At 38.3% G+C, this 25,612-nt stretch overlaps 2 protein-coding genes across 2 annotated transcripts in view; one reads left to right on the plus strand and one right to left on the minus strand.

Moving 5' to 3' along the window:
- Positions 1–3,652: 3,652 nt before the first annotated feature.
- LOC124114598 (dynein axonemal assembly factor 3-like) lies at positions 3,653–6,112 on the minus strand. Its single transcript, XM_046475259.2, has one exon. The coding sequence runs from the start codon at positions 5,999–6,001 to the stop codon at positions 4,583–4,585; it is 1,419 nt and encodes a 472-aa protein (XP_046331215.2). The 5' UTR covers positions 6,002–6,112; the 3' UTR covers positions 3,653–4,582.
- A 218-nt stretch (positions 6,113–6,330) lies between these two features.
- The window catches only part of LOC124114597 (exostosin-like 3), a 51,943-nt gene continuing 32,661 nt past the window's right edge, over positions 6,331–25,612 (plus strand). The window contains exon 1 of the mRNA XM_046475257.2: positions 6,331–6,406. The gene's annotated coding sequence lies outside the window, so the exon portion shown is untranslated. The remainder of the gene's footprint in view (positions 6,407–25,612) is intronic.

Consider the following 25,612-nt stretch of genomic DNA (forward strand, 5'->3'; position numbering starts at 1 on the left):
GCATGTTTTGATTTTTTTTCCACTTGGGAGGCAAGCAATAAAAATCCTGGTAATTATCAGGAACTGGTTGTTGAGGCACGAGTCAGTTTTTGCATTCCAGGTTGTGTTATTCTGTGTAACCCTGGGTAAGTAGCCTGTTGATGGGCTACGTCTATCTGGTAAAACTTTGTCATTACAAACTCCATGGGACTGTTGAAATTTGTTTATATCTGTAGTTTGTAACTCACAACACCTTGTCTTCAAGTACATCCACTATTAGTGGTGTACATATTCAGAGTCTACTCTTCAGCAACCCATGCTTGCCATTAAAGGCGACTACGCCTTTCGTAAGAGGCGACTGACAGGATCGGGCGGTCAGACTTGCTGATGTGGTTGACGTGTCATTGTATGCCAATTGCGTAGATCGATGCTCATGATGGCAATCACTGGATTGTCTGGTCCAGGCTCGATTATTTACAGACTACCATCATTTACCGGGACCATTCCTGAGTGGCATTGAACAACAAACAAGCAAACAAAACAGAATCTAATGTTCACAATTTTGGAATGAATGTACCAGGATGTACTCCATTCAAACTGAATCACCATTCAAGGTCATGGACATGCTCAAGTTCATTTATACATCATGGTTTATTTGTGATAGTTACAGCAGATATTAAATTGGCATTTGGAAGCTGTAGTATCAGTGAAAAGAGGGCTGACGTATAGATTTCAACTTCCTCCTCTGTGTGACATTTACATAAGGTGCTACTTTATTCCTACCCACTGGTTGATTAAGGTACAATCACCTGTACTGAAATGTCACACTGAAAGAGTTGTGAAAGTAAGATCCATGTCAACCGAGTCTGGGGGCACGGGTGGCCCAGTCGGGTAAGGCGCCGCGATTCGCTGTGCAGAGTTGCGTCCTTTGGGCACGCCAGAAACCTATGATTGTGGGTTCGAATCCCGGTTCACCCCGATTATGTTTCTAGGTTTGTCAGCACCATACCCGTGCTCGTGGGTTTCACCGAAGTGGTAAACGGCGGAGACCTGCATCACTTCGGGTGTTCCTCCCACATTAAGCTGACACGCCGCGATATGACTGAAATACTGTTAAAAGCGGCGTTAAACCCAACTCACTCAGTCACTAAACCCTGTCTTCACAGTTACAGAATATGACTTTGTAGGCCATGTTCACTGTATTTAGCACCTCACTCGAATAAGAGCCTCCTGACCATCTTCCAGACCAATATGTAAGTAATCTTTTCAAGCTGCATCGTCTTGTGCATATTACAGGTGTTTTTACACAGTAACCACAGCGGTAGAGATAGGGTATGTAACTGCCTGGTAACTATTGTCAAAAATGTTTTAGTTTTATTGATGTGGATGTTTTAGCTAGTCTGTTCTCAAACGCTTGATCTCTACACACTTTTAACTTGTGTATGGTTTTCAAAAGTGCCCCATTTGTCAATGTTCTTAGCACCTGGGGTGCTTATTATGGTGAATATGGTATATATAATGTATTGTGTAATGGAGACAAGACAGCAGTCCATAGCCACGACAGCAGGAATTGGCTCGATCATCCTTGGGTTGTCAGGTAACCATGCTTCTGAGTCCACCACCTTCACCACATTTGCCTTTGCTACCACAGGACCACCTCCGTCGTCTAGTGGTAGAGCGTCCGCCTGGAGAGCAGAAGGTCCGGGGTTTGATCCCTGGCTCGTCGTACTTACTAAAAGATGTTAAAAGATGGTACTTGTTTTAACCCTGCCTGGCGCTCAGCATTAAGGGGCTAAAACAAGAACTGGTCAGTTCGGAGTCGGTATACTGTGTCTGAGTGGGGTATTCATGTTGAACTGCGGCATGGTATCTCAGTGGGCTAGCACTATAAATCGGCATCAGTCCGTACTAGTACAAGCAGCCACACACATGTACATGCATGTCGCTATATAAGTGCAATAATCTTTGACGCGACCTTAAACCCCATAACCTCACCTTTGCTACCATATCAGCTAACTTGAATTGCTGAAACTGAAAGATGGTGAAAAAAAGGCTGTAAGCTTAACTAACTCAAAAAGCAAAAAGCATCTTCGAATAGTGTTGGATGACATTGTCACTGCAACATCAGACAGTCATCAAAGGATTACCCACACAAAACTATTCTGGTCCCTCATACATCAAGGGGTACTAGGGATTAACTCTACTGGGCAACATCTCGGTTGTTTATTTGTCTTTGCATTCACTTACAACAAACAGATTCTGGTAGTAGTGAAAATATGCAGTCATCCTCAAGGAAATATGTCTTTTGCAGTGGAAGACTTTTTGACTGGAATGTTACAAACACTGTACTTCAGCTTGTGTATTTACATTTGGTCATTTAGTTAAACCAGTTTGGGACTGGGGTTACCAATTGTTTGAATAAACACAAATAAATTCTACGCCACACTTTGCACACCTTTAGTCAGTGATCCATTTAAGAATGGACTTAAATATTTTTTGCGTTTGTAGAGGCTGGCATAAAGTAAAAAACTGTGTGCACACTGTGAATATGCGTGTGATTTATAAAGGTGTGGACATCTTTTTTTACATTTATTCCTCCACAAGCACAAAAATTACTGTTGACAATACGAAATCTGACATTGTTCACAAGCCCCACCAATTCTATTTCCAGCCAGTCAGGAAAAAGCAGTCTGTACGTAGGCGTGTCCAAACTTTGTTTCAGTTTATGGCAACAAACACAAAAACTCTTTGCTTCGTTAGCCAATTAAATGCCACGGAATCACTTGCGATTTATTTATTATCAAAGACCCTATCAATGATAGAGACTAAATAAGTAATAGCCATGAAAATAGCATCTTTCGTCAAATAGAGACTCAAAACAATATGCAATCATGTTCTTGTCAGACAGATGTACAGCTGGTGCTGTATGTTTTTCCCTGTATACATTACCCTTGTTTACAGAACCTGAAAGAGCGGATTGTCCATGCAAGTCTGTCGGGAAGTCATGCAAATACCAGTAGATGCAAAACTACTGATGCAGCCACTCCTGGCTGGCTGGTATAAGTTATAAACTGCATCTTTATAATGCACCGAGTCAACACCGTAAAGCCCCACATGATTAACCTGGTCAATGGATCTGTGTGCACTCGATTTTCATTCTCAGCTCCCTGGGGAACATACAATGCAAGCTGCCCGTGAGTTGCTGGAAGGTTATGTCACAAGACCATCTCATCCTACCAGGTACATGTACCTATTCACAAGTCGTTCTTTTAACTCCATACATGTGATGTTGACACAGAAATAAATACAAACAGAATCGAGTTTACTGGTATATCTTTAATTATCTCAACATTTAAACAGTTAACCCAACAAAACGCTTAATGTATCCTTCCAGATGGTTGGAGATGAAAACGGTGAATGATTTCAGGAACAATGTTCAATACCTCAATGATTCAGCACCATAAACATTCTATTATTGCAATGTCAATGAGAATAAAGTGCAATTTTCAATCACAGAATCAACCATTTCAGTCATGCTGCCTACTAATGTTTGTTTGTTATTTAACGCCGCACTCAGCAATATTCAAGCTATATGACGGCGGACTGTAAATAATCGAAACTGGACCAGACAATCCAGTGAATGACATCATGAGCATCAATCCACACAATTGGAATACGATGACATGCATCAACCAAGTCAGCGAGCCTGACCACCTGTTCCCTCAATAGCCTTTTATGACAAACATTTATAGTCGCCATTTACGGCAAGCATGGGTTGCTACTAATGAACATGATGAATAGATATATGTTAAAATCATATCTGACCTACCATGAACTCTTACTTCCACGAGGGGCGGTCGGGTAGCCTAGTGGTAAAAGCATTTGCTCGTCATGCCGAAGACCCGGGTTCGATTCCCGACATGGGTACAATGTGTGAAGCCCATTTCTGGTGTCCCCCACCATGATATTGCTAGAATAATGCTAAAAGCGGCGTAAAACCAAACTCACTCACTCTTACTTCCACGACAAGATAGATGATGACACACTTCAGACATACCATGTCAATCAGTATGTTCATTATGGAAACAGAAACCAACAGAATGAACACTGTTTAGATTCACCTTGTGAATTACATGAACATCATTAACAAGAAAGTCTGAAAACCTGGTAAGGTGTCAAAACAGAAATGTTTTTCATTCATCCAACTTTCAAGATCCAAACAGAGTATTTCAACTATCTTCTGCATTCAAAACAATTCATGCCTTCATCCTTGATAGTCTGGTTTACTTGTGACACACATTAGGAACCTGCTTTTGAAAAACGTGACTGGGGTCATTAGAACAACAGACTTTGGTAAAATATCTTTTCATACTCAATGACGACATGTGTTGAGCTGTTTTCAAGGTGTCATCCAATCAAATGAACATGCACCCTTCTCTGTTAGGTGTCAGAATACAAAGTAGTTCATGATCCTATCACATGTATGTTGTAAAATGGCGAAGTTTCCCATTCAGTGGAGGATTTGTGATTTGCAACCGAATTCAGATTGAGTCATTTGGTCATTTTAAACTGGACAGAATATCACCACTGAAGAATATCTCTATCACTCATCCCCTTTGTAAAGATGTCTCGTGAAGCTCTTCGACTTGCAGCCAACTGTCTCCACTTGCTCACACCCTGCTGTTTTGGCCATTGATGCTGTTTTCTTCAGGAATTCTTCTGTTTGTTCCTTCTTAATTTCAAGCATAAACTGAGCAGTTTCCAAGATAACTGTACATTGTTTTGCAAATATTTTGCTGACATCTGGAGTAAGCTGGTGGACCATACTATTTGAGAAATATACAACGTCAAAGAATTTCTGGTATTTGCTCTTGGCTGCAACATGATCCTTCACAGGGCCAATTGGTAAGAAGGTGACCTTGACATCATCAACAGGGATGGCTTGGTATGGAAGTTCATGTTGTGATGATGATGCCATCTTTTCTTTCTCATTATTTTCTTCTTCTTCCTCTTCCTCTGTAATTTCAGTCAATTTCACCGAGGATGACTGTTTGGGTTCTTCCTTCACTGGTTGCTTGTACCTCTCACCTGTTGCAAGTTCATGCAGCATGGCTTGCATATTGAACTGTGAAACATCTTCAGCTGTTTTTGTGTACAAGTTATTACACTTTTTGAAAAAAGATTGCTCTTCAGATTCAATTCCTAGTGAAATGTAAGGACTGACAATAATATCTCCCCAGTATCCCATCCTCCCATGCTTTTCTCCCTGATGGTCAAACACTCGAGCAGATGCCATGGTCTTATTTGGTGTATCATATGTTCCCTCTCTGAACTCGAAAGCAACTCCAGTGTTTCTCCAGGTCTGATATTCGGACTTGTTCACAACGTCGGCGTCTCTTTCCGCGAGTCCCATATGATAGTCCCAGTCAAAAACATTCATTCTTGTGTCGTATCGTGTCTTTAAGTTTTGGCGCATTCGCAAATCCCAGCATTTAGATACATCAAATGTGAACTTTGTATTTTGCCACAGTTTGAAGATACCCTCCAGAAAGTCTCGTTCTTTGAACTTGAGCTGTGATAAATCAAACACCGGAAGTTTTTCTTCCAAATAGTCTACATCTGTCACCATCTTGATGAATTCTGTGGCCTTTTTCTGGACGTACTGCATTGTTTGTTCCCTTATAAGTATGTTTCCATACAATTCTAGAAATAGCTCACTCTTTTCTTGCAATCCCATTCTATCTTGCATTTCAAGGGCTACAGTCATAAGTAGAATATCACGGGCATAGAGTTCTAAGGCAGCTTCGCATACAAACATGTTTATTTTCTTGTGTTTGTGTCTCTTCCTGTTAGCAATTGTCTTCAATATATGTCTTATGTCTCCAGCTCCAACCAACAGAATATTTACCACATCATTTGTATCTTGCAACGACGTTTTCTCCATCAACGCTCCAACATCAGCATCCTGAAAGTCGATGGCAGGACTAAATCCCCACCACGTAATAGTGCCTAGACCATCCATCCTTTTGCAGAGGTTACAATACGGGAGACGTAATGTTTCGTATGCTGTGCGAATCTGACGTGCACAAAACAGCCAGCATGCTGGTTCCTGTTTTCCAGTTGCTTAGTAACGCTGGCGACGACTGTTGTAGAGAGTTGTTCCCCTTTGCTCACTTCCGGGCACCTGTAAAAACCTCTAACCAAATTGTTTGTTTTGTAAGCTTTTAATCGGGGCTTACTTTTCTCACAATGCTTTCCTTATAGTTTTGTCATAATATGCAAGACGATAAAATCTATAAATAATCATTAGACTAACATATGATCAAGAACTGAGAACAATTGCACATCTCGCGTTGGTTAGCGATTATTACATGGCGTTGACAGTAAACTTACGAAGTGTTGAAAACTGACGACTTCAGTATACATGGTAAGTCAGTCCTCAGACGTTTTTCCGTTGGATCCAGATGATAGCATTTTGATTGAAGATTTATCATTTCGAATATGATTACACGTACTGACTTCATATAATATAGTTCTACTGACCCAAATACACCCTGTACACAAACGAGAACGGTGGTAAAATAAAACGTTAGTTTCACAGCCACGAAAACATAACTATATACAAATCTCACTCTGTATATATAGATACCAAACATACAGTCTTAGTATCGTCACCCCGATCTCTTGATCATGATAGTTCTAATTTGTCTTCAACAGAAATTGTAAATTTAAACATAACTGTCATTACCTGATTGTCATCCATCACCGATGCTGAAAGTGATGTTTTCTATGGGCGGCCATTCGGTTAAAAAATACAAAGTTAAAAAAAAGGACAAAAGTCCTAACAAAGGTCAAATATTACGAATAAAGAACTAAATGTTACTGATAAAGGTCAAAATATAAAACAATGAGGCATCGGTTAAAAAAATACAAAGTTGAAATAAAGGTCAAGTACCCAATATTAATAGTCAAATGTTACGAAAAGACGTCATAAGAAAAGAAAAAACAATGTGTACGAAAGAACGTCAGTGAGCATGAAAGGACATTGAAAATAAAGAAGGCCAGATGGCGCTGCAATTTGTAAAACATTCCGAGTTTAATCGGCTTGTTCCGTTGTGTATATGATATCTGAATGCATGCCGAGGTGCACAATGTATTACGTCACTCCTCGTGCACTCACCGTCTGACGTCATATATATACATAATGTATAATGTACACATTGTGTATATACATGTTGCGTTTAAGCATCGTCACTGGCCAAGGGCCTTTTAATAAATACAGTATACTGTGTAATCCGACACCTGCCTAATTACTAATTAGTACATGTATACAACCTTCAATAAACATTCATTTAACGCTAAACTTAGATTAATCTACAATGATCCAATTAGCTGTTCATACACGGTGCAACACGAGTGTGCTATGATGCCGAGTCTTGTTTCAGATGCACATATTGTCATAACATCTGAACAGTGAATGTTGTGCGAGAATTTGTTTTATTTAACAGCTTTTCGGAAACTGTGTGTGAACAAAATGCTGCCTAATATCTGAACGTCAAAATAAATATCAAATAGATTTGTATGCATGTGTATAACGTTACACATTCTTTAGGAAAAATAACTTGCCATAAATAAAGAAAATTGATTTTCCTCCATGACACCAGCGGTTGTTTTCAAACCAGATTTATTTTGCTTGTTTATATTTGTGACAAAGACAAGTTGTAAGTTGATGCCGAAATGTATGCGTAATTCAGGGATGTATGTATCGCAGCTGTGTGTGAAATATATGTGATGTTATAGGCGTCTCATAACCGGCATACGTGGAATGTGACTTTGTAAACACTATCCAATATGGCGGAAAGTTTGCTTGGGCGTTCGTGATTGCTTATTTTCTAAAATATTTTAAACGATTCTAGGGTTAATAAAAATTGGCATATATATATGTGCGTGTGTGTGTGATGTCAGACGGCGAGTGCACGAGGAGTGACGTAATACATTGTGCACCTCGGCATGCATGCAGTTATCATATACACGGTGGAACAAGCTGATTAAACTCGGAATGTTTTACAAATTGCAGCGCCATCTGGCGTACTTTATTTAAACGTCCTTTCGTGCTCACTGATGTTATTATTGTATACGTCCTTTCGTGCTCACTGACGTTCTTTCAAACACATTGTTTTTTCTTTTCTTATGACGTCTTTTCGTAACATTTGACTATTGATATTATTACTTTCGACCTTTGTTTCAACTTTGTTAATGTTTAACCGGCGTCTGTTTGTTTTGTATTTTGACCTTTATTAGTAACAATTTGTCTTTTTTAACAATTTTTCTGTATGTTATCATTATATGAACTAGTGGACTAAAAGTGTTAGTTTCTATCACTGCTGTACCTGGGTAATTTTGAGTATACTCGGACACCGTGGTGCCGCGGCATTCATTGTATCACGGCATTTGTGATTTCCGGGAGTTCTCACGCGACATGCCCCTTAGTGGCTGTCTATTAATGCAAATCAATCACCAGTAAGTGCTCTCTTCGTAAACAATTTCAATTTCTTCAGAATGTTCCATCTTCTGTAAGCATGGTAAGTAAGGAGTTATTAATGCGATGATACTTACTTCTGGCATCTTTTTTAACATTGCCTTACCCCCATCTATCAATGGCCAGCGATATAACCCACAGTTCCATAAGTAAACTTTCTCTATCGACCTGAACTAGATCATCTGCATATTCATGGTGACTAATAAGTTAACAAAAGTTACGAAGTCCGCACATTTTTCCCACGCTCTGCCCAGAATCTATTAGGAGATCATAAGGGCCATAATGCCATACTTCACTAGTATAAATACATACTTTGGGCATACTAGGAGTGCTTTTTATCTATCTATTGTTAATTTTTAACATTTTTCCATATTTTGACAAATTATTGTCATATAATTTTTTTAAAAACTTTCTTAAAACTTCATTTCTCATATTTTGTTGTTGATTTAAATAAATATTTTTCTCTTACTTTTCGGTTAATATGCATTGAATACCTATTACTGATAACACATTCAGAATTTTACTAGTGCTGTCTTTGCACTTGTCTGGACAAATCACTAAAGTCTGGCATCATCATACTTAGTGGTTGGTAGAATTATGTCCTGTTTTTGTCCAATTTGGACCTCCATACACAACTTTTCCCTATACCACGATACGATGTAGTTCTCTCCCTTGTCAAACTGTGTGCGAGGCCCGGCTTTTACTCTGCGCTAATATTGTAAATAATGAACTTTGATCAGTAAAATATGCATAGTTAGATAAAATCAATGACATCTGATATAGAGAACACAAATAATCATAAATGTTAGTGAGTGCATTTTGTTCCGTATTTAACATGCATACTTTTTAGCCTACTCAAACGTACGTGGGTTACAAAGCAGTATAAGGTGTGCCAACAGTGATCCTAACAGCATCACTGATACACATGTGTCAAGCTTCATGGTGTGTGACAACATTGTTTGTGCTGTCAAAACTTAACATGATAAGCCATATGCAAGTGGGGAAAGAGGGTATTGCTGAATTGACGCCACAACATTGGTATATTTTCATCTTCAGCTTACCGGTACATTTTTTAGGAATGACTGAAGACATAGTTTTATTATTGCCTATGCTGACCCAGCTGTTTATTGTAGCTATGTGATGCTGTGCTTGTACCATCTCGCATCTGTTGGTCACTCTTACATAGCTACAAATCCCTCCTACATAAACTCTGAAAGAAGCAAGCTTAGACAGTCAAAACACACCAGGTCAGTGAAATGTGACATGCGCTGGAGACAAGTAGCAAATCAGCAGACATGTTTGAGCTGAAACGGAACTTAAACATGTTAAAGGTAGCCTCCATCATGTGTCTATAGCAGCTTAATGCCTCAAGCAAGGCTTACTTTTCAGCATCATTAGGGTTTTCTTACCATTCCAGTAAATACTTTTGTGAAGTGACTTTACCATACAGTCAAGATGTCAGCTCCCCTAATTTCCACCAATCTATGTGCTGTGTAAAATATGATATAGTATTTGTTACTGTAGGCATGGTAGGGCTTCCAGCTTTTTATGTATCAAAAGATGGCTTCCTTTATATCGTTTATTTTATCAGGATAGATTATTTGTAATTCCTTCAGTGTTGTTAACACTGTTTTCTGAGAGCGTTAAAGCATCTGTATTCTCGGTAAAAGTGATCAAAGCATTCATGCATGCATATCTAATTTCTGTACTTCGATAACAAGGATAGTCAGGGGAATATATATAGCTGTGCCATTATATTGTTGTGGATATTTGATACGTTTCCAAATAGAGGCATTAAAGAAATAAAGCAGAATCATTTTAGAAAGATGACATCTGATTGGCCCAAGAACCCATGTATACTTCATTTTGATTTGGCAGTCAATCGTTGCTCAGGATTCACCTGACACGACCGTCTATAGGGGTGTTCTTGGATCTTAATGCAGAGAGGTATCATACTGTAACAGAAGATCTGATCTTAATGAGATTGCTTAAGATAAACAAGTGACATGTGTAGATTTAGATCACACACATGACATTCCCTAGCGACCCGTGAAGATCCGGGGTAGAATAGGGGACTATGCTTGTCGTAAGAGGCGACTAACGGGATCGGGTGGTCAGGCTTGCTGACTTGGTAGATGCATGTCAACGATCCCAATTGCGTGGCACGATGCGCATGATGTCAATCACTGGATTGTCTGGTCCAGACACGATTATTTACAGACCGCTGTCATATAGCTGGAATATTGCTGTGTGCAGCGTTAAACAACAAACAAACAAACAAGCAAACATTCCCTAGCACCCCAGCCACCCTGTGTATGCAATGTAAGAGTGGACTGACATGATCATCAAGTGGTCATCATGTGACATTGTATGTCAATGTTGTGTTCAGGATCATTGAACTTATATAGCTACATGCTTGCGTGTGCACGCTAGCTAGTCTGACTAATGCCGTTTTTATAGCGCTAGTTTACTGAGATACCATTACACAGTTTTAACATGAATATCCCACACAGACACATATTACTGACTCTGAGCCGACCAGTCCTTATTTTATGCCCTTAGTGCCAAAGCACCAGGCAGGGTAACAACAAATACTCACTCTGGGCAGACGCTCTATCGGACCACGGAGTTGGTCAGATGATTTAAAGACTGTTGTGATATAGATGGAATATTGCTGACTGTGATGTTCTTTATTAACACCCTTGGTGTATAACAGAATGTACCAGGAAGTATGTATTGATCATGGAAGCTGATGACTTCAAAGTTCAAGCTTCACAGGCCATACTGGCAATAGTCACTGCAGCTTAAAGGGACAGTACGTCGATGGTTCTGTGTGTTTTTGAATCCATCATGAAATAACTTCTGTATGTGACGTCACGTGCCTGATTCAATTCTCAAACCAAGACATTAGAGCTCCGCATAGCAAAGCTGACAAGGCAAGCACTGTTTGAAATATCTCGCTTTTGTCATGTTTTTATTAGAGCCTAGAAAAGGCAAATAGGAGAGAAAGCTCGTGATTATTTCTTACGGATGAGTTACAAAATACAAATTGCCAGCTTGATTGGATTAGGTTCCAATAAAAAAGGCAATACAATGGGTCAAATATTGACAATAGTAACAGGTGATATAATTCATGTTAGTGCATTCATGAATGTACACTCACACATGTCAAGGATATTGTCACCTGTTTTTGAATACTGATAGTGATGGAAGCTGGTATTCGGGTCTTCCAAATAGGTATCCAAACTGCACTTGGCAAGTAGATAAGAAACAAGTCAGGTCGAAAATGCCTTGAATCATGCTCTGTATCAGTAGAAACTAACATTTTTAGTCAACTGTCCTCATTATGATAACATGTAGCAAAACCCTTAAAAGTGGCAAATTCCTACAAGTCCTTATGATTACCTTAACTATTGGGCAGTTGGCAAGGACTACAGGACTAGTACCAATTTCAAACGCTGTATATTGGTGCAGCCAGCCTTCTACTAGAATTTGTCTCATCCAGAAACCTACCAGGTTCATGTATACAACAAGGATGGATAACTTTATTTTTCGTACAAAACCATTCTGGAAAGGTCAACTCAATGCTGTCAACTGCTGTTTAAATCTGGCCACTTATTCAATCATTTGCTTCGACTGACAATTACTACAAGAAAATTTACAACTGTTTCGACCACCAGTCATATTTAGTTTCTTTAGTTCACTGGGCCTGAATGGGTCAGTTACATGCCATCTGGCATCTCCTGAAGTGAGTGAGTGAGTATGGTTTAACGCCGCTTTTAGCAATGTTCCAGCAATATCACGGCAGGGGACACCAGAAATGGGCTTTACACATTGTACCCATGTCGGGAATCGAACCCGAGGCATCTGTTGAAGCAATATGTTCATACTTTTCAATTTCTTTTCAAGAACTGCTTGATGGTTTCAGCTGAATGTTTCATTATGTTTCCAACAATAAGCATGATCAATTTGTATCTTTAGTGTCATTTATAAATAAGAAACATGAAATTTCTCACAATGATCCGTGCAACCACAAGGACAGAAATGATGAAGTAGTTACAGGCTTGCTCCATTCATTGTCATTATCACTACAGTTTACAAGGATTTTACCACTGGATTGTAAATTGTATATGAGCTGAAAACCTTAAACAGTAAAATATCAAAAGTATCAACTCAGTGGAAATGATCAATATTAATAACATATCATTTACAAGCCGATTCTCCCTTCCTTTTTCTTGTGTCTTTTACTATTGTCTTATTGCCTGCTGGATATTCCCACCATCTTACAAGGTTAAAGGCATCAGTAATTGATTATATTTTAGTTCAGAATTTATGATAAGCAGAATACATGTTACCGTGGTTACCATGGTTACTGGCTGATAAACATAATACAACGTGTGACTTTAGGCACTAGCCCTTAACCTGAGCTAGTGGCATTTTTAAGGGTTTTGTTATGTATTATCTTTAAGGTCTAGTGGACTAAACATGTTAGTTTCTATCACTGCGTAGATCTTCCAGGGATTTTTTCTAGACATGCACAGAGGCCAATATTGGGCCCCAAGTCTGTGGCAAATGTGATTAAAAATTTCCATAATGGAATTAAAAGATTCCCAATTTATGTTAATATTATAACTAAAATAAATTTATGGTTTGGTAGAAGCAACCTTTATGTCATTGATATTATAACTAATAGCTAGATTTATGGCTTTGTAGAAATAACCTTTATGTCATTGATATTATAACTAATAGCTAGATTTATGGCTTTGTAGAAGCAACCTTCATGTCATTGATATTATAACCAGCTGATAACTAATAGCTAGATTTATGGCTTTGTAGAAGCAACCTTTATGTCATTGATATTATAACTAATAGAGCTCTAGATTTATGGCTTTGTAGAAGCAACATTCATGTCATTGATATTATAACTAATAGCTAGATTTATGGCTTTGTAGAGGCAACCTATATGTCATTGATATTATAACTAATAGCTAGATTTATGGCTTTGTATAAGCAGCCTTTATGTCATTGATATTATTACTAATAGCTAGATTTATGGCTTTGTAGAAGCAACCTATATGTCATTGATAACAGGAGGAATAAATATGAAGAGGTTGTAATGTCTTGTTATGTATTATTGCATTGAATCCTGTCTCCTAATACAATGTTAAAATAGGCCTACCTCTGAATAGGAAAAATATGAGAACTTAAAAATAATCCCAATTGTGAACAAAGTAACTATTTTTTCCCATTTTGCCAGCCAGGGGCACATAGTTTATAGTCATGGATATATCCATGTCGTCTGTTGTGACGGTTGATCACTTGTTATGAACCACTGATTGATTTTTCAATGTTATCTGCTTCCTGTGTTGTTGACGAGTACTGACAACCAACAGCTGATCAACGAAAGCACTTATTGTAAAGATGTCACTTCAGTTCTAAAACAATTTCAACAAATGGCTCTGAGACATGATTGTGCTGAGCTACCAACATCTTTGAGAGAATTTTACATAGATGAATGCATTGCTTGATTTCAGCCATGTTTCACATATGTGTTGTCATGGAGATAGAAACATCAACCTACTTCGGCTCCCTTAGGATCATACTAATGGTGTTCCATTCTTCTACTTACCAGTATTGTCCTTAGAATGTATTGCTTATTTGAATGTCCGAGTTACTTCTATATGTACACAGTACTAGTACTACTACTGTGACAACCGGTGAACATTATCAGTGTTAATTTTGACTGGATGGCAAAGTACTTGTGTTGTCAACCCAAACGTGAAAATATAAAATGAGCAGAAAACTTTCAGAATCCCATTAATTTCTAACACTGATCATTATGCAATGTTTATTCTAACTGAGGTATAAACGTTTTGAACAGAAAAAAACACATACAAAATACTTAAACTTTAATTGTTCATTCACATAATCAGACAGTCTAATGTTGTGTGCTGGAGTGAGGCTGGTGTTTGAGTTGTCTAGATTCTCTGCCACTTGGCACTTGCCAGCAAAATATTGAAATAGAAACAAAACATTAAGATTGTTTAACTTTTCCCAAGAGTATATTATATTTGGCAAAATAAGAACAGAGTAGAACATTTCAACAACAAATAGTTTGTACAGAAGTGTTTCATGGTTTTGTCAAGTAAACTTCTTGTATGTTTGGATAGCAGCCAATATTCTGTAGAAGCGTTCAAGTTTTCAAGGACTTTTGAAACAAGTACTTCTTTAATGTCTGCAGTGATCATGGTTATTGTCTGGACCAGACAATCCAGTGATTGACATCATGAGCATCAATCTACTTAATGTCCCAGTGACCACCAGTAACCATGACACTGATCTTTGCAGTTGAGAGAGCTTTATACTTCTACCATGCACCACCTGTGATACTGCTTGTCTGATGAAGCTGAAATTTGGCATGCAGGTTCATTCTAATGAAGACATCATATTGTGTTCAAGTCAATGTGATTTTATTGTCATGTATTTTTTATAATATTTACAAAATCAAATTATGAAAAGTGTTTAAAATCTTGTTCTCAAGAACCACTAGGGTACTGGGCTTAAACTTTGTGTGAACGTTATGACCACACATTACCGGTACTATTTGCATCTAACAGTAATAAAAATACATTATTTTGATTTCTCCCAGAATAATTTTATCATTAGTCGACCCCTGAAGATCCGGGGTAGAATAGGTCTTCAGCAACCCATGCTTGCCGTAGACTATGCTCTTTGTAAGAGGCGACTAATGGGTTCGGGTGGTCAGGCTTGCTGACTTGGTTGATGCATGTCATCGTATCCAAATTGTGTGGATAGATGCACATGATGTCAATCGCTTTATTGTGTGGTCCAGACTCCATTATTTACAGGCTTCCGTCATATTGCTGGAATATTGGTGAGTGCGGCGTTAACCAACCAACAAACAAACAAACAATACCATTAGTCAGGAGAGCTAGAGAGCCTTTCTAGAAGCATCTTTAATCATGTGGATAGTTACCTCGTAGCATCTGGATAAATAACTGTTCAAGTATTTAAAAAATACAAAATTTGAGGAACTTTTTTTCTCAGTGAATCAATATGCCCAAAAGTAGTTAACAGGCTGCTTAATCTGGTTCACATGGCAATGGGAAATATGTATCACTACAAACGATATACACGTAATATTTTTGACAAGCTTGGGTCTAATGTTAATTTTGATGCATTTATTTCTAAAAAGAGAAACATTAAAGTGAAAATGATAAATAGATTTCATTGCTTGTGTTTTATAATATGGGAAATATCAGCCTTTCCCTGTTAACCGGTATTTGCTGAGCATTTGGCGATTAACTGAGTCCCGGTTCATATGTCATGTGATGAATCCTCTGTACATATATGCTGCTTAACTTTTGATAGGGATAGTGAGTGTCCAGGTGGGGTCTCAATGTGACTGACAGCTCGGTTATATTGTGTTACAAATAGTATTTGATATTTCCATGGAACTGAAGCATATGCAGCTTCATTTCAAGTTGATTAAACATAAATACATAGTTCAGTAAGTTATTGTTAAAACATGACTCTGAGATTTTGCTTGAAAATGTAAAACCCTTCATCCCAATCCTTGGAGTCGTGTTTAACTACAGTAGAAACGGATACAACGAACATGGATAAAGCGAACAAACGGATACAATGAACTGTTAAAAAATCCCCTATGTATCTCCTATATATATAATATCATATAAAATTTACGTATATAACTAACTCTCTACAGCAAACTATCGGATACAGCGAACTGATATCTGATCACCGACAAGCACATCTACCACTAATTAGTGATGTGTATAGCGAACTGAGAAATCTCACTCAGTGTCAATTGGCTGTACGCAATCAGCGGTGAATCAACACAATTGCGGCGAATCAATGCAATCAGCAGTGACGGATCAACCTTGTTTAACTTGCATTGTGTTAATTTTTATCTGTACATGTAATCTTGTCTGTAAAACAAACATTAAACATATACATTTTACGAGATTGTGTCCAAGTGTCAGTTCACTTGCATATACTATTGTGGCGGGCAATAGTAAGAGGAATTTGATAACAATGTTCGAAAAATGTTATGAATTTAATGTTATTAAATGAATGTTATAAAATATTATCCATTGAATGATATGAAGTGATCACTGCTAATACAAGTCAATGCTGCAATTACATGTATTGTGTTTTGTTATATCCAAGATGGCGAACGTTTCGGAGTGAAAACGTATATAACGAACAATGGATATAACAAACTGATTTCTCTGGTCCCTTGTAGTTCGTTATATCCATGTTCTACTGTAAGTTATTACCATCTAAATGCAAAAAATATGAGAAAGAATAAGAAAACAATGTGATACTTTACAGTGAAACAACAGTATAAAAAGAATTTGATGAAAGAGTGCAAGAGAAAGACCACATGCATCATCATCATGACATGTGAGATTAAACACTTTTCTCACCAGCCATGGTGGCTCAGTGGAAAACAGTGGGATACAATACTAAACAGGTTTGAATGAAATTTTGTGTGTCTTTTAACCTGTCAAAACTCAAACACGGTCCTACAATTAAATTGTAAAACCTCCAAGCAGGTCTTACAATTCAAGTGTAAAACCTCAAAAAAGTTGTTACAATTCAAATGTAAAACCTCTGAGAAGGTCTCACTTGAAAGTAGCAACTCTCACAAGGTTACTATGAGATGGAAAGATACCTACTATAAAACAGGCAAACGTGGCAGTAGGTGTATGAGCTCTCATCATGTTACGTCACAGTATGACATATCTAAGTATCCCTATTTAATGTTGCGTAGTATATATCAAGACCTGTGAAGATCCAAGTCAGAATGGTTCTTCAGCAACCCATGCTTGTTGTAAGAGGCGACTAATGGGATCGGGTGGTCAGGCTCGCTGACATGGTTGATGCCTGCCATCTTATCTCTACAGATCGAGGCTCATAATATCTATTACTGGACTTTCTGGTCCAGATTATTTACAGACCGCCGCCATATAGCTGGAATATTGCTGAGTGCAGCGTTAAACAACAATCTATCTATCTATCTATCTATCTAAATTCTTACGAAACATTTGCCTGATGAAGGAGCAAGAAGTATCTCTGAAACGTTGTGACAGAATAAAAGAAGTTGCTATCCATAAAAAAAGTGTCACATATTCTATAACTATGGGTGATATGATGTCGAGGATATGAATTTGAAGATATTTAACTTTGCATGATCTTTGGTTGTTTTTATACAATAATGAATGTACTATGAGAAATGCATCATTCCTCGAGGATAGAAACTTGTAATCGGTACTGCCTGTACTGACTGAAGTTGGAGAATGATCTTCAGAGGTATGACGTTATGTATCATAAGAGCGTATTAATTCCAAATTTACTACAGCTCATGTATTGCTCACAGCAAAAATGAAAGTATAGTGTCGTAATGTTCATTAAACTAGGATGACGCTGCATGGTAGTGTGATTGCATGAGGCTATGGCACTGAATGTTGCCTGAATGGAATGTGGCTGCACCTTAGAAATTTAGGGAAATGTGTAAATGCACATATTTGAATACACATTTTGCACATTTTTTTTATAGAAAACAGTTTTATTTGAATCAAGTTGGGGACAAGTGATACTTGTACAAATATTTGCCCCCCCCCCCCCCCCCCCTTCTGTCAAAAAAAGTTAACTACAGCCTTGGGATTAATAAACTCATCTAGATTTAAAAATACCCCTATCTTAGAAAAAGTTGAATCCTGACATGGGACATCCTGAACGTGTGTGATGACTGAAATGTAAGAAAACTGCATCAGCTGTTTGTCTCGATGTCATGAGAAGGGGCCATCCAAACAGCCTGCTCATGTACTTGCTGTGTCAGCGGCACCAGGCTTACAGACTTTACCATGATTACTGCAATTCCAGAATCATTTAGAGAAATTTAACAGCTCAGCCCAATCACTTTTCAATGTGATGTCAGTAAGATAGTATTACCGTTTGTTATTTCAGGTGGAACATGCACTTGAAAATACCTAGGTTTAGTTTTCACAAACAATATACACATTGGTGTTAGCTTTTATGTTGAATGAGATTAGTGGCTAACTAGGAATTGCTGTGTTAGAAACAACATTGAAAGGGTAAGTTAGAAATACTTAGTGTTATCAGGGCTTACACTCCCTGACTGTAAAACGTGGAAACCCGGTTTATGACTGTAATGTTTATTTCAGTAGGTTTTTTGTACAGCGGACATTGGCATGGTGATATTTGATAGCATGGCCTGTATTCTACTTTGTTTATACATTTCTAGACATATGCTTCAATTCCAGATGTCAGGGACTTTGAAGTATGGACATGAATTTGTGTTGTCACTCCAGCGTGTCCACACACATAGAAGAATATTGTTTGTTAATTTTCTCACATGTTACTTTTGTACTGACATGAACCTTATTTTGAAATTTTTTTTCTCAATCAGCTCTATGACTGTTTAAAATCTGTTAAAGATCTTACTGATTATGATCCTCGGTCTGCAATACCAATTCTTTTGGTTTTTCTAATGGGTATATGTCAATGATCTGTCCCATTTTTAGCGTTCCTGCCAGGTAAATGGCATAAATATTGGTGCCAGCATCCACTAATTATAGGTTCGAGTCCAAGATTCGCCCAGTTATGGTCCTAGATGCTGGCACCTTCCTCAAAAGTCAATCCACTCCCACATGAGGGGGACATAACTGCATGACTGACAACTAACCAGTGGCATTAACACAATCCAAAGCTTAATGCAGTCATTGGCTTATCACTGTCTCAGCCAATTTCTATACAGCGTTAGAAATTGGCACTAGTCCTGTAGTCCTTACCAAACTGCCCAATAGTAAGGGTATCCTAAGGAATAGTAGAAGTTGGCCCATTTTAAGGGTTTGCTATATGTTATCATTATGAGGACTAGTGGGCAAAAACTGTTACCGGTAGTTTCTAAACCTGCTATGTATCGTAAATCTTTGAATAGACACTTACCTCAAAATCTCTGAACAGATATTCCTTTTGGTGAGTGAGTGAGTGAGTTGGAATTGAAGCCACTTGTAGCTTTATTCCAGAAATAACACGTGAAGGAAAAATGGGCTTCAAACATTGTACCCATGTGAGGGCCTTCAGTGAACGAACGAACTCTTTAACCACTAGGCTACCCCACCGCCCCTGGTAATCAATAAAGTGACTTTGAATACAATATGCAAACAACACATTTTTTATTCCAATTACACATCCCATCTTCATGGAAATTCAAAGTATTATGGAATATACGCCAGGTGAAAGATGTCTCTGAAATAAATAGACGCCCAGTTGTCTGTTCAAGTACACTACATGGTGCTTCATGACTTTTGGTTGGTTAGTAATTCGGCATGTTAACAGTCACAGGGATCTCTGGAATTGGAACCCTGTTTACCAATTCTCATAGAATTTGCTATTTAGTAAGCTAATTGTATTTTTGATGAATAAACTTGATTATCAGGAGGGATACATACTTAAAAGGATCCAGTGCATCTGTTTAGGCCGTCATTGGTTTTGAAGAAACAGAGGAGATCTAGAGTCCTTGTTGCTCTAGTTCGAAGATTTTGCATTACCTTTGTTTGTTTGTTGTTTGACGCCACACTCAGCAATATTTTAGCTATATGATGTCTGTCTTTAAATAATTGAGTCTGGACCAGACAATCCAGTGATTAACATCATGAGCAACGATCCACGCAATTGGGATATGATGACATGCATCAAATCAAGTCAGCGAGCCTGACCACCCGATCCCGTTAGTCGCCTCCTATGACAAGCATAGTTGCCTTTTACGGCAAGCGTGGGTTGCTGAAGACCTATTCTACGCCGGATCTTCACTAGCATTACTAGACAGTTGCTCCTAGGGCTAGGACGATACACGAACTGTGAGATCAGATACATATCTTGATACCTTGCTCACGATCCAATATGTATCCTGGTACTGGCATGTGCTCTTATCTTAAGTGCGTAAGCCATCCTTTTCATCGACAGGATGGCCAGATACCTGGAACACTTGCATTTTACAATTGACAGTGTCAAGTATAATGCAATGGATGAAAAATTTGAAAATATCTATGTTTTCACTTCTAATTTTAACTACTAATTAGTGTTTGGTGTAACAGTTATCAAACAAAACATTTAAGGTTAGAATCAATATTTTTTACTTAGTGTGCAACTATGATGGATACTTGTATCGATGCATCGAGGTATAGTCCCACCACTAGCTGCTACCAATCTTCCATACCTTAACCTAATGCTTCCAGCTACTATGCCAAAACATGACCTAATCTATCTGATCTATATTTACCATCATCTGTCTTATTTCTTGGTTGTACAATCAGGTAATTTTCTGTTCCATTCATCATACTCAAGTTTGTATTTTGGAAGCACCCCAAAAAAAGTAAAACTAAATGAGGACAGTAAATTTAAAAAAAGTGCTTCTACAGGTAATTTTGAGAAAGTAGTAAATCATGGTAATAAATGTTGTAGTTAGGGTGTCGGTGTGTTGGTTGATGGGGTCTGATACAGGCCACAGGTGTGGACTTGGCTGACAGGCCGCATGTTGAAATGTTAAATAACCAGGCGTGTGTTTACATAGGGAAATATGTACCACATTCTGACATCCATTCCCCTCCATCCTTGTCAGGCCTCTAGCCACATCATATCTGGTAATGAGTGGATGGGAAAACGTCATATAGGAGTTCTGAGTAGTTGAAACACTGAGTAATGTTCACAAGATCCTTGAACTTGAAAGGGAATCAGCCCTACATTCTAGTGCCTGTTTTCATTGAGTCTCAGGGTTCTGCAAATATGGCCTTGTAATTGAGACATTGTGTTTTGGGTATGAGGGTATTTTTTGACTGCTAGGTTTATCTACATGTAAGCTAACTTGTTGAAGTCAGTGACAGAAGGACATTTCTAGCATGTTTCATAAAAGCTTGTTAAGACACTCTTTTGCAATGCTGACTCCCATTTTATACTCCCGGTATATATCCATCTAGCAGTTCATGATTAGCCTAGTAAAGCAAACCATTGTCTCAGTTTCAAACATGGCTCTACATCTGGAACAGTGTGTGCACACATTGCTTTATAAGACAGCCTTGAATATAAGAGTTTATCTATACAGCACTTCTGTTGATGAGCTAGTCTATTCTGCGAAAAGATTACCATACTATCTGTTTCAGTGTGGAATACATCAGCACAAATTCAAACTTCTGTCTATTATTTTTGTATTGGTACTATGAAATTATGTTCGAAATTCACTGTATCTGGAACCAGTGAGAGTTCTGAATGTTAATAAATACCTTTATCATATAATGGGTAGGTTTCTCGGCAGGATAAAGCCAACGGATAAAAATGATATCCGTTGGGGTCACATGCGGATAGAGATGCAAATATCAAAGGTCACGTAGGGACTTCTTTCACTGTTTATAAACAAACACGGCGTCGCACTCGTCATTCGGCGATCGAGTCAGAATTAACCATCGGGAATCTGGATAAACTACAGGGATAATTGCTATCATTATCAAAAGAACAGACTAATATACTGAAAATCTGTGTCTAACTGTGACGTAGCTAAGGCGTTTTATACGTTTTGGCAACTTTGGAGATATACATTTCGAAACAATTTGGCGAGGGCACGAGACCTAGCCAAGCGGGATCAGTAGCCATATCTGTGCTTGTAGACCTCTGCGGCTTGAAACCTCCTCCACAAATTAAAATAGTTGGATTTGGCGGAAATATGTTTGAATTGTTACCTTGTTTCGTTTTGTCGCTGTGTGTACATCTGACAACACTTCTTATCGTTATGACAGGACAGACCGACTGTCAACAACATCTGACCGTGGCCGTGACGTCTCATAGACTAGGGTTAGAGTAGTTTCCCTTTGACAAAGGGCAGTTACTCTAGCGGACAGACCGATGGGTTGCCGCGAAAGACAATTAAAAACAATTGTTGTTTTGCGTATATGTTGCTTGGCCACTGTATAAGAAACATATTTCAGTTGGAACTATATTGGCTACTGTCACTGTCCGACTGACACATCACTTACCCTGTGACGTAATAAATATTAATGCGCGCATTCCAGGAAAACTCGCAATGTTTCGGTAATGTTTGTGAGTGAGGGTAAAGCGATTTTGAAGCACAGAATTAAAGAATGACATTATATGATAAAGAGGTTATCACGCTTGTGTGTTTGGGGATGGTAAATATCCTGTATTAGGAATAAACACTATGTATTTAGCTCGCCAAGGCTCGCTAAATACAATGTTTATTCCTAATGCAGGATATTTACCATCCCCAAACACACTCGCGTGATAACCTCTATAGACTGTCTCACAGTCCTGATCCATATTATTTTCACCACAACCCTGACATTAATGCTATAGCCCTAAATGTAGTCCTGCACCATGACCGTGGAATATATTTATTTTATGAAAAAATAATAATCTAGAAATGCATACAAAAGCAAGTCTAGCCAGCTCAAGGTAGCTCTATTCCACAGTGAAATCAGCATAGGGAATTTTTTTTTTATTTTTAGAGTCAAAAAGCATATTGTGTAATATAAGATTTCAGAGACTAAATGTTAGTCTACCCTAAATGGAGCAAGTTAAGATTTTCCACAGATTCTGAAACTCCCATCTCACCGGGGCTTCTTTTCAATTAAATGGAGTTGCTTGTTTCTATCAAAATTATATGTTTTGAGAGACTAAGCGTTAGTCTATAGACTCTACTAAATATCCAATGCTTGCTAGAGCCGACCACGGAGGAGTGGTTTGCTTTAATTGACAACATGTATTCACACAAGTTTTGATTCCTGTGTTTAGATTGCATAGCATGGGTACTTTTTGATGTTTCAACTTTCTTTGAACTATGACGTTTTTGGCCCCATAAATGTGTGAGTGAATGTTGTGCTCCTTTTATCAATATTCCAGCCATAAGATGGCAGATGACATCAAGAATGGGCTCCACACATTGAACCTCTGTGGGGATTCAAGCCTGGATATTGTGCTACTGTTCTCAACTTTAAGTAACTAGCTTGATTACATGAGTTGATAAAAAAGGCTAGTCGATGCTCTTGCTTGGGAAGATGCTCTGAGTGTGGTCCCATAAGTTTTGAAAATGATGCCATGTATTTATACTGAAGGGGTCCCTGTCCCCGTGTCTTCAGTCTCTTGACAGAACACTGCTAACATGTAACATGTCAACCACTCACTGATGATCATATGCTTAAAATATCAGATACATTTATGTTGTACAATGAGCTATGAGCCCTCTAACACTGGAATAAGCTCTAAGCAATGAGTGAGTTGGGTTAAGCACTGCTCTTGAGCAGTATTCCAGTTACTACTTTAGCATAAGATAGCACAATCAACTTCTATATTACAACTATAGATACTCTTTTGACATTACGTAAAGCATGATCAGTTATATGTCCAACTTCTAAGTGTCTCATTCGAGAGCAGCTTAATGTCGTGGTGATGTGGACGTTTACTATGGTGGAAGCTGTGGGTAACAGAGGATCATAATTAGGGGTGGTTAATCTGGGATTCAAACCCATGATCTTCAGATCCTAACACAGCTAAGGGATGCAACTCGGACATCAAATGGCTACCCTTCTTCGAACAGCTCTGCCACCTGTGTTGGACTATTGCTAAAAAAACACACTCACTCGCTCTAACAGATCTGGGCTGTTATAAACTATATTCCTTCATTAGAAAATGCATAGAACATGCAAGTTTTACAATAATGACTAGTGTACTGATCTTGTGTCATATACATGTACATAGTATGCCATGAATATTCTTAAGACCTGCAACATCAGGCTGATACAGTAGGCTTGGGTATTTTTTCAATGAAAGAACAGCAGTGATGTGAATGTAATTAATACCCAGCTGAAGGCAGTCTGAGATGAGGGCACCTCCTAGTCAAGTGTTATCTTTTCACAACTTTGGTTGTTGTTTAATGAGGTGCCTGTTTGTGTAGGTAGGTCCCTCCATTTCTCTCCCTTAACTGGCTGGATGCCTCAGGAAGCAGTGTGGTGATACATTTATGCTGGTAAACATTCTCTGCAACTACAAATTGTCTGGCAACTGCTTTTTAAATGAATGTACAGAAGTAGGGTTTGGAGGGATTGGTTATTAACAGGTTTGTGTTACCTGTGCTGCAAGAGGCTAAGAAACATCATTGGCTTAAAGTTCCGACATGGACCACCAGGGTTCACTCTAGGAATTTCCTGACATAGGCACTTTATGTCAAAATTTCAAATATTCCAACTGTACGCCATTCAGCCAAATGTTTACATGCCCCACTGTATTTGAAAATGTGGGCTTTTTTCAAATTTAAGGGCTAAAAGCACAAGTCCCAGCCCTAGAATTATCCCTGGACCACTACCTGTACAGAACAAGCATCATTTTACAGCTTCCAGTTCTGTTTCACCAAAACAACAGTGTTCCAGCAACAACAATAATAACAACAACAATAATATTTAAGATGCCCCTAGTCCATATCCCAAACTATGCTCAAAGCTCATAACACCAAAAGTCTCTCGGCTCCTTTTCATTGTATTTTATGACTATAATTTAACAACTGTTTTTTCTAGATGTTAGTCCACTCAAATGGAAGTAAATACAAGTGATGACTTCCAGTGCTATAAGCCAATATGTCAGTAATATGCGAAAGGAGGCACTGGACAGGTGTTAAAGTTGCGCTCGATGTCACACGTGGATCAATGTTCATGATGTCAATCACTGGATTGACTGGTCCAGACTCAATTATTTACAGCCCGCCGTCAAATAGCTGGAATATTGCTGACTATTGTTAAACAACAAACAAACAAAAACTAGTAACTTTTGTTAGTTAGTTTTCTGTTTAATGTCACACTCAGCAACATTCCAGCTGTATCATGTATATGACTGCTTTCTGACCAGATAATCCAGTGATTGACATCTTGAGCATTGATCAGCACTAGTGGGATACTGGGGACACTGTTGTGTGTTACAATGATTGACTTCACTACAAACCTGGCTGTATAATTTATGTGAATGCAG

Source organism: Haliotis rufescens, unplaced genomic scaffold (genome assembly GCF_023055435.1).
Source record: "Haliotis rufescens isolate VD_foot unplaced genomic scaffold, xgHalRufe1.0.p SCAF_1, whole genome shotgun sequence".
NCBI lineage: Eukaryota > Metazoa > Mollusca > Gastropoda > Lepetellida > Haliotidae > Haliotis > Haliotis rufescens.

Coding starts and splice junctions, on each gene's coding strand:
- LOC124114598 (XM_046475259.2), bottom strand. CDS start 6,001: ATGGATGGTCTAGGCACTATTACGTGGTGGGGATTTAGTCCTGCCATC.